This window comes from Canis lupus, chromosome 1 (genome assembly GCF_048164855.1).
Source record: "Canis lupus baileyi chromosome 1, mCanLup2.hap1, whole genome shotgun sequence".
In the NCBI taxonomy this organism is placed as follows: domain Eukaryota; kingdom Metazoa; phylum Chordata; class Mammalia; order Carnivora; family Canidae; genus Canis; species Canis lupus.
Genome location: NC_132838.1, coordinates 107,085,312 through 107,102,765, shown reverse-complemented (window position 1 = coordinate 107,102,765; position 17,454 = coordinate 107,085,312). Strand labels below are relative to the sequence as shown.

Sequence of the window (17,454 nt, the reverse complement as noted above, 5' to 3'; positions counted from 1 at the left end):
AAAGTCAGAGGTTCAACAACTGAGACACCCAGGTACCCTATTTTATTTATTTTTATTTTTATTTTATTTTATTTTAATTTAATTTAATTTAATTTTTTAAATTTTATTTCTTTTTAAAAGATTTTATTTATTTATTCATGAGAGACAGAGAGAGAGAGAGAGAGAGAGAGAAAGGCAGAGACACAGGCAGAGGGAGAAGCAGGCTCCATGCAGGGAGCCCAATGTGGGACTCGATCCCGGGACTCTAGAATCATGCCCTGGGCTGAAGGCAGGCACTAAACCGCTGAGCCACCCAGGGGTCCCCTATTTTTATTTTTAAAAAATATTAAAATTTTTTTTATTTATTAATGAGAGACACAGAGACACAGGAAGAGGGAGAAGCAGGCTTCCTGCAAGGAGCCTGATGTGGGACTCAATCCCAGATCCTGGGATCACATCCTGAGCTGAAGGCAGACCCTCAACTGCTGAGACACCCAGGCATCTCTAAAAAAGATTTTAAGTAATCTATACACCCAGTGTGGGGCTTGAACTCACAATTCTGAGATCAAGAGTCACACGCTCCACCAACTGAGCCAGCCAGGTGTCCCTATGGCGTATTTTAAAAATCAAGAACTTGGGTGGCTTTTCTTCAGAATTAAAATATAATTTCAGGGGATCCCTGGGTGGCTCAGCAGTTTAGCGCCTGCCTTTGGCCCAGGGCATGATTCTGCAGTCCCGGGATCGAGTCCCTCGTCGGGCTCCTGGCATGGAGCCTGCTTCTCACTCCTCCTGTGTCTCTGCCTCTCTCTCTATGTCTATCATAAATAAATAAATACATCTTTAAAAAAAAGAATTAAAAATATATATAATTTCAGCATTTCAACTAAACAAACGGGATTTTCTCAACTTTATTTGTTAAAGAGAACCACTGGAAATTTTGAATGATAGAGAATTGAAAAATATTGAATGGCAACAAATCCTAATAATCTTTTACTCCCTCAGTTCCAACAGCATAAAAAGTAAGAAAACAATTTCCTGAAACTTATTTCAATGAGAGTAGAAGAGCCAGCAGTACTGTTTGAAAGGCATCGTGTAGAAGGGCAGGTCAGCCAGTGATTCCCACAGAATCATGCGAGCTGTGTTCCTGCTCTGAATAAACATTGTCTACATCTTTCACAAACACCCATCAAAATTTGTATTTGTAGAATCTCCATCAAAACCAGTAAAATTCTTCCTGTTAACTTCCAAGTCAGTGTGAAAAATAAGACAACAGGCCCCAAATGGAGTTGCTTATGCTAAGCCACGTGTCACCAAACCCAAGCTTACAGTTTCAGCTCTCCCAGTCATGGAATCCCAATGAGTCACTCAGGAATCACCCTGATGAGCACTAGTCAGATAATCCCCCTGCCAGACCCCTGAAGGAAAGCAACCCTGCACTAACCAACCTGCTTTTTGGCCTCTTCCAAACTTTTTTTTTTTTTTTAAGATTTTATTTTTCACCAGACACACACACACACACACACACGCACACGCACACACACACACACACACAGAGGCAGAGACACAGGCAGAGGGAGAAGCAGGCACCGTGCAGGGAGCCCGACGTGGACTCGATTCCGGGTCTCCAGGATCAGGCCCTGGGCTGAAGGTGACGCCAAACCACCGAGCCCCCCGGACTGCCCCTCTTCCAAACTTTCTTGTTCCTCCTTCCTTCTGCCCACAAAAGTCTTTCACTCTGTATAGCTCCCTGGAGCACCTATTTGCCCAATTGGATGCTGCCTGGTTCATGAATCATTGAACAGAGCCAATAAGGTCTTTAAAATTTGCTCAGTGGAATTTTGGTTTTTAACATCAGTAAAGGAGTCTCCATGAACATTTGCTGTTGTTCCTAGGGTCTCATCCGGAAGAGATTCTATTTGTACTAGTCTTGGAAACAAGCTTTTATCACAGGAAAATTATTTCATAAGGGAAATGTGTCTTCATTTTGCCTTTGCAGTTGTCTACTGGGATGCCTCTTTTTTTTTTTTTTTAAGATTTTATTTATTTCTTCATGAGAGACGCAGAGACAGAGACATAGGCAGGCTCCCTGCGAGGTGTCTGACACAGGACTCATTCCAGGACCTCAGGACCATGACCAAGTCAAAGGCAGATGCTCAACCATTGAGCCCTCCAGGCGTCCCATACTGGGGCACCTCTTGGAGCCATACCACATACCTGCATTTACTGAAGGCTCACAGGTGTCCTGCATTAAAAATTATTTTTAAAAAAAGAAAAAGAAAAGAAAAGAAAAAAAAAAAACCCAAACCCACCACCAGCCTCTGCACTACAAACATCTGATTAACTTTGGGCCAGAGTTTCATTTGGGAGCAGAAGCAAGGTGTAGAGGACAAGGAATGGGTTCCAGCCACCATTGACCACATGTTGCCATGTGATTCTCACCTAATGACAACACCCTCCTCTCTCAGAGGTTGGGGGGACAAGCTGCCAAATATGAGCTCAGGAACCTGGGCTCTGCAGACAGACAAAAGGGGATTCAGAGGCAGAGGGAGGGAAACTGTCCACACACTCCCTGCTGTCTGGTTGTTTGAGTCTCCTGCTGCCTGAGCAGCACTGGGTCCTGGCTGGCTTTGCCCACTCAGAAATGAGGGCAGAGGACAGAGGGGCTGCGGGGACTGGACAATGTCACCAAGTGGCAGTGTGATGGAAAGGCCCGATGTTGACACTGTGACCATCCTGTAACCTGATTTGGGGCCCTGAAGGGTGGCTGATGTCCGTATTCTTTTGTGGACTCATCCTCAAGTGCTAGAGAGGCTTTAAGGAGATTTGCAGGCGAGTTTTCTCTCTCATTGAGGAATATTCCCTTCTGGAAATCGCTATACACACCTGATCTTAACTAGGAAATGATCATCAGCCCGCTAATCTCCCCTGCACCTTCTGAGCAGGCAAGAATTAGGGAGAATCAAAGTAGATTCTTCTCCGAACCGGCCTCTTACCGCCCTTTTCCAGAGTAATGGTGAATGATTCCACATCCTCAAGACCAAGTCTGGGAGGTGAGTGTACCCCTCTGTTCTGAGTCCCTCCCAGTCTGGTCACTGGCCACATGCTACTGGTCAGGCTGCCTCTGAAATCTCTCCACAGGCCCTCCCTTACTCCAGCCATGGCCACTGCCCATGCCTCATGCTCCCAAGGGAGCGGCTGTGCCTGCCTCCTCTACCGTCTCTCTATCCAGGCTCTCTGCAAGGTGCCTCCCAACCCTGGGCCCCTGGGTCTTCATCACAGCACCGTGCCTTTTTTCCAGCACATGGAGTATAACCCAGTCATCTCATTTAATGCCTTCTCCTCAACTGGATGCTCCAAAAATTCAAGGACTCAATGTGTCTTCTTCATCAGGATCCTCCGTGCAGCACAACTAATGTCATGCAGCAAAAATTCAAGATATGCTTGCGGAATATTTGTTGAATACAAGGAAGGATAAATGTCTGGAAGGGTAGATGGATGGAAGAATGAGCAGATGGATGAAAGGATGAAAGGTGGATAGGAAGGTGGGTGATGGAAAAGTATATGGAAAGATGGGTGGATAGATGGAAGAATGACTCGGTGGATAAACAGATGGATGGATTGATATGTGGATGGCTGATGGTTGGATGAATAAATGGATGCCTAAACAAATGGATGGGTGGATGGCCGGAAGAATGAATAAATGGATGGGTAGATGGCTGAATAAATGGATGGGTGAGGGCAGCCCCGGTGGCGCAGCGGTTTAGCGCCGCCTGTAGCCCGGGGGGTGATCCTGGAGACCCGGGATCGAGTCCCACATCAGGCTTGTTGCATGGAGCCTGCTTCTCCCTCTGCCTGTGTCTCTGCCTCTCTCTCTCTCTCTGCGTCTCTATGAATAAATAAATAAAATATTTTAAAAAATGGATGGGTGAATGGGTGGTTGGTTGGATGGAAGAATGGATGGCTGGATAAATGGACAGTTGAATAAGTGGATAGGTGGGTGACTAGATGGAAGAATGGATAGATGGATGGATGGATGGATGGATAAATGGATAGACGGGTGGGTGGGTGGATTGGTATCTACATAAACTTTCAATATATGGATGAAAGGTTGAAGGGATGGACAGCTGGAGAAAAAAAGTAAACTTTTCCAAAATGAACTCCTTTTGCAGACACTTGACTCTCCACGCTCCAATGAAACAATTTATTACCAAAGCATAATAGTGCCAAGAGTAGCAGGAAGGGTCCCCATGGAGGGGACTGGCTCACCTCCTACCATGAGTTGGGGGTCTTCTCTGTCTACAACCCCAGTGGCTGGTGGGAGATGACAGCTGAAAGGATGGGACAGTCGAACTGAGGAATTCACATTATCTGGAGCTTAACTGCTGGGTTCTCTGAGGCTAATCAAGATTGATTCATAGTGTGGTTTAAGCAACAGCAGGCATAGGCATGTGCATTCGAGGGATCTTTCCAGAAGCATATCTGTGATACTACAGCAGGCCTTCAGTCACATTTCTTGCATTGTTTTTTTTTTTTTCTATTTCAAACCTCGAGTCAAAAGTTCTGAAAGACAATAAAAATGGCTGTTAGTATCTTACTCATTCAAGGAGCACCAATGAAACCCCTACTGTGTGATGAACACTTTCTAGAGGTTGGTGATACTACCATGAACAAGAACAAGAACCTAGGGGATCCCTGGGTGGCGCAGCGGTTTGGCGCCTGCCTTTGGCCCAGGGCGCGATCCTGGAGACCCGGGATCGAGTCCCACGTCGGGCTCCCGGTGCATGGAGCCTGCTTCTCCCTCTGCCTGTGTCTCTGCCTCTCTCTCTCTCTCTGTGTGATGACTATCATAAAAAAAAATTAAAAAAAAAAAGAACAAGAACCTTTGTTGGACTTGGAAGAGGGGGTAGACACTACAAATTAAACATCCCCACTTCTTTCCAGAAGGGGATGAGGCTGTGTGGAAAACCAGTAGTGTGATGAGGGGGTGGGGAGGTGCCTCACGAGGGCAGTCAGGGAAGGCTCAGGTCTGAGAGTCAATAATGAGAAGGAGCAAGTCATTCAAAGATAAAGGGAAAAGGTGTTCCAGACTGTGAGAATGGCAAGTGCAAAGGTCCTGAGGTGGGATCAAACTTGGCCTGATTTAGGATCTGAGGGGAAGGTAGTGTGGCTGGCACAGAGTGTACGGGAGAGGTTGAGGGGACGAGGGGAGGTCAGCCACACAGGACCCCGGCAAGGAGCTTCCATAAAGCAGAAGTGGGATGAAAAGCAGAGGTGGGATGATCTTCCAGTTACTCCAAGGTCACCAGGTTCTTTGAATAGCATCTCCTCATTAAGTTCCTAACCTTGGGACAAACCTGCTACTGAGCAGACTTATTCAGTTTCATATCCCAAACCACAAGGACCCTGAAAAGGGATGTTAGGTTCTGAGGGTTTTTTTTTTTTTTAGATTTTATTTATTTATTTTTGAGAGAGAGAGAGAGAGAGAGAGAGAGGCAGAGACACAGGCAGAGGGAGAAGCAGGCTCCATGCAGGGAGCCCAACGTGGGACTCAATCCTGGGCCTCCAGGATCACGCCCTGGGCTGAAGGTGGTGCTAAACCACTGAGCCACTGGGGCTGCCCGTTCTGAGTTTTAAATTTTCCATTGCACCAGGCGGACAGGGAGGCACCGCAGGACCGGCCAGCACCCACAAGGAGACCTGAGTCTCGGTCTGTTAGATTTGGGTGGAGTCTCTGTGCAGCTGGCCAGTGAGGGGCAGGTGGGGTCCCAGACAGGCCAGACAGAGGAGACCCCACCCTCATAGAGCTCAGAACCAGTAGGTGGCTATGACAGGTGACCTTGCGGTTGGCCATCCCCAGGGTGATCCTGGGAGAAGGGCAGAGGCAGAGACCTGAGGGGATGGGCAGGGGAGGCTGGCAACCTCCTGGAGGGATAGTGTAAGTGAGTGAGGGTGTGCGCAGGGTGGGGGCGGGTAGAGGTTTCCTGGACAGCTGGGGGACACAGCAGCTGTCTGCAGCACTGGAGAGATAGGCAATGGGCAATCTGTGTGGGTGGAGTCATGTTTTCACTTTTGGAGAGTCTCTGTGCTGGGGGCCAGCTGTGTGTCATGGGGCATTGAGTGGCATCCCTGGGCCTCTACCTATTCAATGCCAGTGGCACCCTTTCCCCAGTTGTGACAACCAAAAGTGTTTCCAGACACTGGGGCACAACATGGCCTCCATCTGAGGACCCCTGACTTTGGACAAACACTGAGCTTTTGATTCCAGCTAGCCACCAAGACCAGAAATTATAACTCTGTGGACGGAGGAGGGCCTGGGGGCCTCCGAAGCTTCTCTTCGGAACAGGTCCACAAAGCCTTGCCAAAATTAACTGTCGAATTAATTAGTTTATGTAGTCTTGACCTTCCCCCAACGTCTTTACACTCTCACGGGGGCTGATGGGAGTGCAGACAGGTACAGGGCTCCGATGGGGAGCTATCCAGTTCTCTCTTGCAGAATAAGAACCCCCTTCACAGACACACACGAGCTCACCCGAGTGAGGCCTGTGCACACAGGTGTTCAAAGCCACACTGCTTGTAAAACAGACCCCCCACCCCCGCCCGGGAAACCAAGCAAATGCCCAGCCACTGGTTCTAGAGGGTATCCTTCCAACCCACAAGGAAGTCTGGTGCTGCCATATACAAGGTTGTGGGCCACAGGGGAGAGCAAGGTGGCACCGGGCACAGAACCAGCGTGTTTGGTGGTGGGGTGGGGAGACAGGGAGTCAACTCGAAGGAAAGCAGAGGCTACAGGTGGTGGGATGGAGGGATGGAGGAATATTTCCTGAGGGCTGAAAGGTTCAAGAACCCTGTGGAAAAATCCAGTATCTAACTGGGAAGTTGGCTCTGGAGTAACCATTTAACGGCATCTGGGAGAGTGCATGCGTGGCTCAGTCTGTTGGGCATCTGCTTTCCCCTTGGGTCATGATCCCGGGATGCCAGGATCAAGCCGGCGGGCTTCCTCCTCAGCATGGAGCCTGATTCTCCCTCTCATCCCTGCTCATGCTCTCTTTCGCTGTCTCTCTCAAATAAATAAGTGAAAAAACTTAAATTAAAGAAAAAGCATCTGGGAAAGCAGGGTTGGGGGCATGGAGGGCTGTTAAGACTCACGAACTCCTCCCACTGGAACCTACCTAGGGTACCATCTGGAGGTCCACGGGGTCGTAGGCTGACACCCGCAGGTCCTGCAGCAGGGCTTTCAGATTGTTCCTCAGCATGACGTAGGGTGGCTTCTCATCATATTGGAGGGTCATCACCACCTTCATGTACTCCTGCAGGGTCTCTGTGGTCCAGATATCCCCGTCACGGGAGAGGCCTGAGAAGGGGCCCAACCCAGAGCCTGGGAGGCTGTGCCTGTTTGCTCAGTGCTTCTTCTGCACCTGGAACTGCCTCAGGCACTTAGATTAATTTTTTTTTTTTTTTTTTTTGTAAAACATCAAACCTATGCAACAGTAGAACAGTATCACCAACACCAGCATACCCATCATCCAGTTTCAACAACTCACAGCTGATCTCATTTCCCCTCTGGTATTGGTAAAGCAGAGGCCAGTTAATTATATCATTTTACCTATAAACCTTTAGTGTGTATCTCTAAAACAGGAGTCAGCCACTTTGAAGTGGCAGAGTGGTGGCACCTGGGTGGCTCAGTGGTTGAGCATCTGCCTTTGCTCAGGTCACGATCCTGGGATCTTGGGATGAGTTCCCCATCAGGCTTCCCGCAGGGAGCCTGCTTCTCCCTCTGCCTCTTTCTGTGTGTCTCTCATGAATAAATAAATAAAATATTTTTAAAAAAGTGCCAGAGGGTAAGCAGTTTTGGCTGTGTGTGTGTGTGTGTGTGTGTGGTCTGTGTACCACAAAAGCAGCCAGAGATGACAGTAAAGCCAGTGGTCAGGTTGTGAGGCCAGACAGGTTTGTTTTACAGATGCTGTAGCCTCATTTTAGACAAGTTTAATGTACCATGAAATGTTCTTTTGATTTTTATCCCTCAGCTATTTTTTTTAAAGATTTTATTTATTAGAGAGAGAGAGAACAGGCAAGAGAAGGAGCAGCGGGGAGAAGGAGGGGGAGGGGGGAGTGGGGGGAGCAGCAGGCAGAAGGAGAAGCAGGCTCCCCATTGAGCAGAGAGCCTGATGATGGACTTGATCCCAGGACCCTGAGATCATGACCTGAGCCAAAGGCAAATGCTTAAGTGACTGAGCCACTCAGGAGCGCCGCCAACACCCCCCCCCCCCGCCCCCTGCCACAGCCATGGGCTTGGCTTAGAATGGCTAAGACTCAGGGAGCTAACCCAGGGGTTCATTCTTCAGCGCCCAAGAACCCAAGGCTAGAGGGAGGGGAAAGTGACTTGAAGAGCAGAGCCATAATCAGAACCCAGGATTTCAAGGTAACAAAAAATGAGCCCTTACAGAGCCAGAGGAGACAAACTATCTGTTTCTTTTTTTTTTTTTTTTTTTTAAATGTTTTTATTTTATTTTTTTTTAATTTTTTATTTATTTATGATAGTCACAGAGAGAGAGAGAGAGAGAGGCAGAGGGAGAAGCAGGCTCCATGCACCGGGAGCCCGACGTGGGATTCGATCCCGGGTCTCCAGGATCGCGCCCTGGGCCAAAGGCAGGCGCCAAACCGCTGCGCCACCCAGGGATCCCAAACTATCTGTTTCTTTCTGCCTCCTCTTTAGAGGGCAATGTGGAAGTTCTACAGAAGAGGCACTAGGAAAAAAATAAAAAGTCTAAATCTCCAATCATGGAGATTTAAAAATCATGGTTTAGAGCAGCCTGGGTGGCTCAGCGGTTTAGCGCCGCCTTTGGCCCAGGTCATGATCCTGGAGACCCTGGATCGAGTCCCGCGTCAGGCTCCTTGCATGGAGCCTGCTTCTCCCTCTGCCTGTGTCTCGGCCTCTCTGTGTGTGTCTCTCACGAATAAATAAAATCTTAAAAAAAAAAAATCATGGTTTAATGGGGCACCCGAGGGGAGGCTCCTGCTCAGTGGAGAGCCTGCTTCTCCCTCTCTGCCCCTCCCCTCCCACTCGTGCTCCCTTTCTCCTGCACTTACTCTCTTTCTAATAAATAAATAAAATCTTAAAATAAAAAGATGGTTTAGCCAAATCACGAATATTGTGCAGCTGTTTAAAAAAGGCTACAATGGATCTAGGAGTAAGAACACAGAAAAGCCAGTGTCGAATGGAAACAAGATGTTGACCAAAATGTGTGTAAGGTGAGCCTATTTTCATTTTTTTTAAATAACAGTTTTGTAAAAACAATGGTTTTGTAAAACAAAACCACGTGTGCATATATTTGTCTATGTTTGCTTCATACACAGAGGAAGAACTGGCAGCAGATTGTAGGGGTGCGGCTCCTCCCATCTTGGTGCCGTGTCCCTTTGCAATGTCTGCGGCTTCTCTCATCTCATGAGGTAGAGACACCTGGTCACCTGCTGAGTCAGAGTCAGCCTTGTGACTTGCTTGAATGTGGCAGAGTGGTATCTTGGGACTCCTGTGCTCTGCAGCTTCCACTCGTGTCCTTTTGGAAAGTTGTCCTAAGAGTGCTTTGTGAAGAAGCCCAGAGCTGAGGCCTCCCAGGCCTGCCAGTGACAAGCCAGCGCCAGTCGCCAGATGGGAAAGAGGAGCACTTGAACAAGCCTGCCCCAGTTGAGCCATCGGATGGCAGCATCAGCATGAATAATTCCTCCTCCCTACTTACCCAAGGACCAGGAGAAAAATCACCAGGCAGGACCTGGCCCATATTTCTATCCCAAAGAAATTTTCATAGAGAAATACAATTTTGTGTGTGTGGTTGTGTATGTGCATGTGTGCTGTTATTTAGAGACACTTCTGAATTTTGGGGTCAGGCAATATTTTTTTTTTATTTTTTTATTTTTTTAAATTTTTATTTATTTATGATAGTCACACAGAGAGAGAGAGGCAGAGACACAGGCAGAGGGAGAAGCAGGCTCCATGCACCGGGAGCCCGACGTGGGATTCGATCCCGGGTCTCCAGGATCGCGCCCTGGGCCAAAGGCAGGCGCCAAACCGCTGCGCCACCCAGGGATCCCAATATTTTTGTTTTTAAACGATGGGCATATATGCACATGGAGAGGCAATGCCAGGATGGACCCACGCCACCTGGTCCCCACCAAGGCCCTCAACGCTTCCTTTCCCCTTTCAGGACATACCTGAGGGACACATCCAGCGACTGCACTGTCCCACGAGGGTCTCCGGGTTGTCAAGAAACCTGACAGGACAGGGGCGTTTGCAAGACGTCTTTTAGGGAAGGAAGAGCAAACTTTTAAAGCAGAATGTCTAGCAGGTGTACAGTAGACTCCTGTTATTTGGGGTCACTCTCCTGTAGTGTGTCCTCCAACACCAGATTAGTAAATGCTTTTAGGGGAAACATAGCATCAGGTTCCTGTGAGGTTCTGGTTACAATGTTTTCACTGTGACTTCAATTGATCATTACTTAAGTTTGTCTTCTGTGTGTTTGGGTTTAAAGATACTTTAATACACTGTTGATTTATTCACACTGAACTCACAGCTAGCAGCACTAGGACTCATGCCTGAAGGAAACTCACAAACACAGGTATTTTCTCTGTAAGACACGTCTCAGCCTTCTTACACTTCAGGGACACTAGATAGCTCTTCAGCACTGAGTGTGGGACCTTTTTAAATAGTGAAATCACCAACAAAAAGCACAAAAATCTGGAAAGTGTGGCATTAAAAGGACTGCATAAAGGATCCTTGTTTACGATGTGAGATTTGCAATGAAAAGGCAGAGCATCGCCTTTTTCAGCCTCAGCTGGGACTTCATGCATCAGATGGCTCAAAATTTTCGCTACTCTGTGTGTGTCTGAGAATGATCTAGAAAGCACTGTGAGTACTGATTCTGGTGAATTCACAAATACAGAATCTGTAGATAACTGAGGGTTGACTATCTTCCTCTTTATAAATGCACACGTGTATTTGTACACACACACACACACACACACAAACCGTCTTGGTGGTCCACTCAAGAAAAATAGAAATTCATCCACTTCCCTTGCTCCGTCCTCACAGTCCCAGCCCACTGGTCCTCACGGTCCCAGCCCAATGTATCTTCTCTGGCCTGGACCACCGACCTGGCTCCCCACTCTCCACACAGTGCCTGGGTGCTGTCCTTGTCTCCTCCAACCCAGCCCAGAGGTCCCCAAGCTCCACCTTCCTGTTCCCTGACCCTCTCTGTCTAGTTCAGGCCTCATACTCTCTCCCTGGACCTCAGGCTTCCTCCCCAGTTTCCTGTGCATCCCCCACATGGCAAAACAGAGTTTTGATGCCTGGAACTGACTCTGTCCCTTCCTGCTCACAGCCCTCAAGGGACTCCCCAGTGCCCTGGGGAAAACCCCAAAACCCCCAGGATGTAGGGCTGCCAGTCCCTCTGAGTTTGTCTCTCTGACTTCCTCCTATTGTCATATGCTTGGGTCACACCAAATCCCTTCTGGTCCCCTATCTAGGTCAAGCATCCACCCACATCTCTTAGCTTTGGCACATATTGTTCCCTCTGCCCTGGACGGTTGTCACCCATCTTGGCCCCCAGCAGGTGGCTGCTCTCCCTTCTGGACACTGCTCAATGGCTGATCGTAGTCCACGGATGCCCTAAGGCAACTGTCAAGACACAGGACGGGCCAGGTCTGACCTTCCTCTCTCCTGGCAGCCTCAGGATATGTGTGGCAAATGGCTGAGTGATGGCACCCAAGAGCTGCACCCCTAGCGTGCCATAAATTACATGAGCAACTCTACCACTGGCTGTTGGGAGGTGGGACCTCCCTGCCCAGCCTGCTGCTTTAAGAGCAGGGACCAAATCCCAGGGGCACCTGGGCTTTCCCAGAAGAGGATGGGTCCATCAGAAAGCCTTGGAGAATCAAAATGTCTCCCTTTTATTCATTCATTCCATCGTGAACTAGAATGTAGGAAACTGAACAAATGTTGAACAAAAAGGCAATGCACACCGGTAAAGATGACCCAGAGGACAAGTTAGGGTTCCAGAAAATGTGCATGTGGCAACATCGCCCCCTCATGGTCTTTTGTGTTACTGCCTCAGGTCTTGGGCCGGATGCTGGGAGGGGGGTAGGAAATTAGCATTTCACCACGGAGAATCTTGAGATTTCCGACCTTCCCCCTCTGTGGTTGTGGTCGGGATCTGGGGCTTAGAAATGAACTGTTCCTCGCACTTAAATCATCTATATTAAGATTATTACTAAGACTTATCATATTTACTCTGCACTAATTTGGTAAGTACTTCGGGAAGCACATCCTCTCATTGATGATCTCTCTCCTGCGAAGCGGAAGGTGGCAGAGTTGTGAAAAGGAGGACAAGGCTGTTCTTAGGAGTGAGAGGAAGTAGTGGAAGCAGGATTCGACCTAGTGGAGCCTCAGTGGAGCCTCGATGGGTGATTTCGCTGATGACAAGTGGTGCCCTCAGTGGATTCACATCTGGGTCTCCAGCATTTCCTAGCACAAGGGCTGGCACATAAATGCCCTCAGGGAACAGGTTCTGAACGGATGAGTAGTTCATGGATGTGCTATCCTATCTGCCTAGAAACATTGCCTCCCCTTGCCTGCCTGGGGAGGTCCTCTGCTCTGTACAGACTGGGTCAGGCATCTCTTGGATGAAGGCACCCAGTGGCTTGAGGCCAGGTAACCTGCCTCCCCTCCACTCCCACGATGTTTCTGGGCCTGCCTCCGCTTTCAAGAGCAGCACCTACTTCTGCCCAGGTGTCTCCTCCCAGCCCAGGAACTGCTTGAGGCTGGGGCCATGTCTGCGTGACCTGTGTGTTCACACTGAAGCCCGGGCCTGTGAATGAAGGCTCATGCATGCTTTCCTTATTTTGTGAGCGCTCACTGTGAAATTTGACTGAAGGTGGCACCGTGGAGTCTCTACCTGCTGCCCACTGTCACTTGTGCCCTGTTAAGGGCAGAATCCCATGGGTCAGCAGCCCTAGGCTGGAGACATTTCCTAGCCCCCCCGCTGCAGCCCGGGGTAGCTATGTGACCAAGAGATGCATGTCATCCCCAGTCCTGCCCTTCAGAAGCAACGAGAGATGGGGCCAGCAGAGCTAGCACCATAGGAGGATATATGCATGTTGGAGGGGCCAAGGCACTGTTCCTGAGTGGTAAGTAAACATCTACCTCATTTGATCTACTGTGTTTTGGGATCTCCTCATAAGAGCAGCTCAGGTTTGTCCATAACCCAACAGAAGAGCATAAAGGAGCTGTTTGTAGGCTTTGGTCACACATAATGCTTTAGCAATTGGGCCATATGCTCCTATTGCCGGTGTTAACAATTCTGCGACTCATTTTCACCTGGCTTCATTTCAAAAATGGAAAGCTACTGGAAAAACTACAAAGTGCAAAAATCAATTCTGAGAAAATAGGGCAATGGGCTCATGTTCTGGCGGGTTCTGAGGCTGGCTTCTGAGGCAGAGGTTGCCTGTGGAAGCCTGGGAGCCAAGCGCCCCTCTCCTTGTGTCTCTCCCTCCTTCTGCAGAGACATCAAGGGCGTATCAGCGCCAAAGTGAGACATCCTCCTTGCCTCACTGCCCTTCTGGAAGGCAATTGTCATCTATCACCATTGCCATGAAACCTGGCCTAGCCATTAAATCTAAAGGAGCAGTGCATGCCTGCACCATGACAGTCACCCTGGGGGACACCTGAGTCTCCAACTCAACGGTCCCAACTAGTCTGGCCTGTGACATGCTCTGAAGAGACATTCACTCTGTCTCTTCACTGTCTGTCACCTCCACTAGGAGATAAGTTCCCAGAGGGTAGGGATGTTAGGCTCAGTTATTTCTGTCTCTCCAGGGACGAGAACAGAGTGTGGTTCATAGAAAGTATTCAACAAGTATCTGTTGAGTGAAGGAAGCCTGCATCCAAGTGCCACCAGTCCGTTTGTGATAAGCCTCTCACCTGGCTTTGAGATGAAAGAGCCTTCCCTGGAGTCGAATGGTCTGGCTGTGAGTCTAAGCACCTCTACTTAGTAGCTGTGTGACTTGGCCTGTTTCCCTGGGTTTTCTGTGCCTCAATCATAAGAGCATTTACCTCAGAGTTGTTCTGAGGATGACACAGGAAGCACTGGGTGCAGTACTTGGCACAGATGAGTGCATGATAAATGCTGGCCTCAAATAGGTCATTATGAGCAGGCCAGTGTGACTGGGACAGATCTCTCCCTCTGAGCACCACAAGCAGGTCACCTGGGGAGGGGATAACTGAGCAGATACCTGAAGAAGGATGAGATTCATGGCATGGTACCATTTATGCCAATCAAATACACACCCAGCTGCAATATCACATATTTTCTATGGATCCAGATACATCCAAACAAATTCAGGAGCAGGATTTGGAGGCAGTGACCTTAGCAATGAAGTGAAAGATACAAAGTACAGCACTGGGTGAAAGGAAGCAGGAAACAGAATGAAAGTTAGAGCTCAGTACCATTTATGCAAATTAAATACACTCATCAGAGATTGTCCAAGGTCACAGATGTGTCTACATAAGCTCATTGAAAAGCAGTAGTTGGAAGCAGTAAACTTGATGCATGTGCAACGATGCAGTTAAAGTTGATGAACATGGTGCTGAGTGAAACAGCACCAGAAACAGTTAAGATTTAGAGCAGAATACAATTTATGTAGGTCAGACGCACACAGTGCCACCACCACCGCACAAGTTCAGGATACAGATACACTTAAGCAAACATTATCAGTAGAATACAGATTGAGTTCATGGTTGAGAAAAAATGGTGGTGGTGGGGTATAAAAGGGAAAGAACAGAACAAGAGAGAGAGAGAGAGACCTACCCAACATGAGCTAGTGACACAGCATAGAGAACTGAGCAGCATGAGGGACTTGATGCCATTCCCTAGAGTTTCCCCTTTTCCTACCAGGCACACTTTCCCTGGATAATCCCATTCTCTCCCAGGGCTTCTGCTGACAACTCCTGAGAGAGCAATTGAGGTCTGAGTCTCTTTAGACGTCATTCCTGCACTTCAGACATGGATGGCTAACCACCTCCTAGATGGAACCTCCTGGATGACTCCTGGGAAACTCTCACCCCTGCCCCCAGGCTACACCAGATCTTGAATCCCAACTTCTGGGCTTGCAGGGCTTTGGAGGGGGTGGTGGTGGTGGTGGTGGTGGTGTCCGGCTGTCTCCCGCCCTTGGTGCTGAAGAGCAAAGTGCCTCTGGGCACTTCCTTCCCAGCCCCGCTGCTCGCTGTCCTTGGTACTGAATGTCTCTTTGCATTCAGCTACTCTTCTGCTGTCCTTGGTGCTGAATATCTAAACAAGAACTAGCAGGATCTGGTGGTTTTACAAGCAGAAGGCAGAAAAGGAAGTGTGGACACTGGTGGCTGGTGTTGCCACATGCTAAAGCAGGGCCCAGGCCTAACTGCTCACACTGGCCACTTGTCTGTGAAGGAATGAATCATGGTGTCCTGTGCATGGTGAGTATTTTCTACAGGTCAGGCTCTGTGCTGAGTGCTGTGTACCTTATTCCCCCAAACCTTCCATAGACCTTAAGGTAGGTGCTAATAAGATCTCATCCCATGGAGAACACTGAGGCCTGTGGAAGTTAGACTTCCCTCCCAACACACTGCAGTGGCAGGGTTGGAGCCTGACCCCAGGCAGTGTGACTCCAGAGCCCATGAGCTTGTTTGCTGGAATGGATACTAGAGGACATGCCCGAGAACTGCAAAGGCTTTGGCTCTGCTGGACACTGCCTCCCCCTCCTTTTTGTTTCCTGCTGGGTTCTGAGCTTCTGCCCCACCTACGAGGGTGCCGGGCCAGTGCTGGGTTTTGCTGACCCCAAGACTCACTTCTCTTTCAGCTTCATGATATCTTCGATGTTGGGAAGGCAGTTTGTCCATGGCAGGATCCCGTAGAGCCACTTCAGCAAACAGTAGCCCAGGGTCTGGAGGTCACTGCGGCGGGAGGGCCCTGGTGAGGGAGGGCAGGTGGTGGCAGCTCAGTCTGAATGCTCCACTCACTGACACATCCACCCTCTTCCTTTCTCTCTCTGACCTAATGCACTCATGCACTCAACCATCCAAGCACACAGGCACTCACCTGTTTATTCACTTTTCATTTGCCTGCTCTTATGTTCTCGAGTCTCTCAATTACTCTTGTTCACTCTCTCAGCCATGCCCACATCCCTGTTTTCACTAGTTTACTCCCTCATCTACTTGTCTTTCATTCATGCACTCATTCATTGAGTTCTCAGAGCTCTGTGCACCAGGCCCCATTCCACATTCTTAAATCCCAGACAAGAGTTTGGTTGGGTCCTTGTCCTTGACAGTCTCATGGAGACAGAGTATGGTGTGGGATTACCTGAGCAACAGGGGTGGCAGAGCAGGGCATGAAGGAGCCCAGATAGAAAAAGGTAATGAAGACTGTGGGATTTTATTTTTTTATGCTTCCTGAATGACATGATTTAGACAACAATTCGTATATGCATTCAACTTCTCAGTCAGCACTGAGAGTTGACTGTACCAGAACTTCCACCACTTGATGCTGGAGGCACAGGTGCCAGGCCACCCCTTCCCTGTGGGAGCTCAGTCTGGTGGGAGGACATGGGTAGGTATGTGGATGGCCATGCTATCAAAGGATTTGGGAAGGAGAGGCTGAGATCTCAAGGAATCTTCTCCTCAAAGTACTCTCTTCTTACTCTGTACACTTTCTTTGGATAATCTCATTCCTCTCCCAGAGCTTCAGCTGACAAGTCCTGAGATACTGCTGATATGTGGTTCTCTGTCCAGACTTATTCCTGTGCTCCAGACATGGATAGCTAGTTGTCTCCTTGACAGCCTCTCCTGAATGACTCTCTGGAGTCACTGGGCAACTCTCAAGTTCCAAGTCTAAACCAGATCTTGGATCTGAACCCCTGGACATGTGGAACCTCCTTGTGTCCAGCCGCTTGCTGAATGGTCCTTGGTGCTGAATGGCTGCCCTACAACTCCCTAATGCAGGCTATTCATGGTTCTGAATCCCTATTATAACTCCCTTAGTGTGATTCCTGTGTCTGGCCACTTTCTGTCTGTGGCTACAAAAACCTAGCGCTGCCCTTGTGTGAGAAGCGTGTCTCCTTGGCCCCGAATCCCTTCTCTGGACTCTTACCGCATCCCTTGTGCAGGTCAAGGCTAATGAACTCGAGATCCCCCTCATGTGGGCTCCTGCTGCCTTCCACATATGCCACATGTTTGCCTCTGGGGGCATAGCGGAAGGTGAAGCCATAGCCGGCCAGCATCACCTGTGTGGACATGTGGAGAAGCCATACAGTTTGGAGCTTAGGACCCAGAGATTTCAATCATGGGCGCAATTTGAAGTAACTGAATGCCAAACAGTACAGAAGGCTGTGAAGTACAAAGAACCCAAACCAACCACCCCCAGCCCACAACCCACCACTCAGAAGTAACCACAAATA

The 17,454-nt window shown here is 48.9% G+C and overlaps 1 protein-coding gene across 10 annotated transcripts in view; it reads right to left on the bottom strand.

Annotated features, from left to right (window-relative positions):
• Positions 1-4,166: 4,166 nt before the first annotated feature.
• VRK3 (VRK serine/threonine kinase 3) overlaps positions 4,167-17,454 on the bottom strand; it is a 37,407-nt gene continuing 24,119 nt past the window's right edge. For 5 of the 10 annotated variants that reach the window (XM_072770668.1, XM_072770745.1, XM_072770679.1 and 2 more), the window contains 5 exons: positions 17,148-17,280; positions 15,851-15,971; positions 10,186-10,244; positions 7,149-7,330; positions 4,167-4,539 (listed from right to left, as the gene is read on the bottom strand). In XM_072770668.1, the coding sequence (XP_072626769.1) occupies positions 7,149-7,330; positions 10,186-10,244; positions 15,851-15,971; positions 17,148-17,280 (495 nt within the window). In that variant the 3' untranslated portion in view covers positions 4,167-4,539. Of the gene's footprint in view, positions 4,540-7,148; positions 7,457-10,185; positions 10,245-15,850; positions 15,972-17,147; positions 17,281-17,454 lie in introns of all 10 variants that reach the window. The other 5 variants (XM_072770705.1, XM_072770713.1, XM_072770722.1 and 2 more) reach the window with 3 other exon arrangements.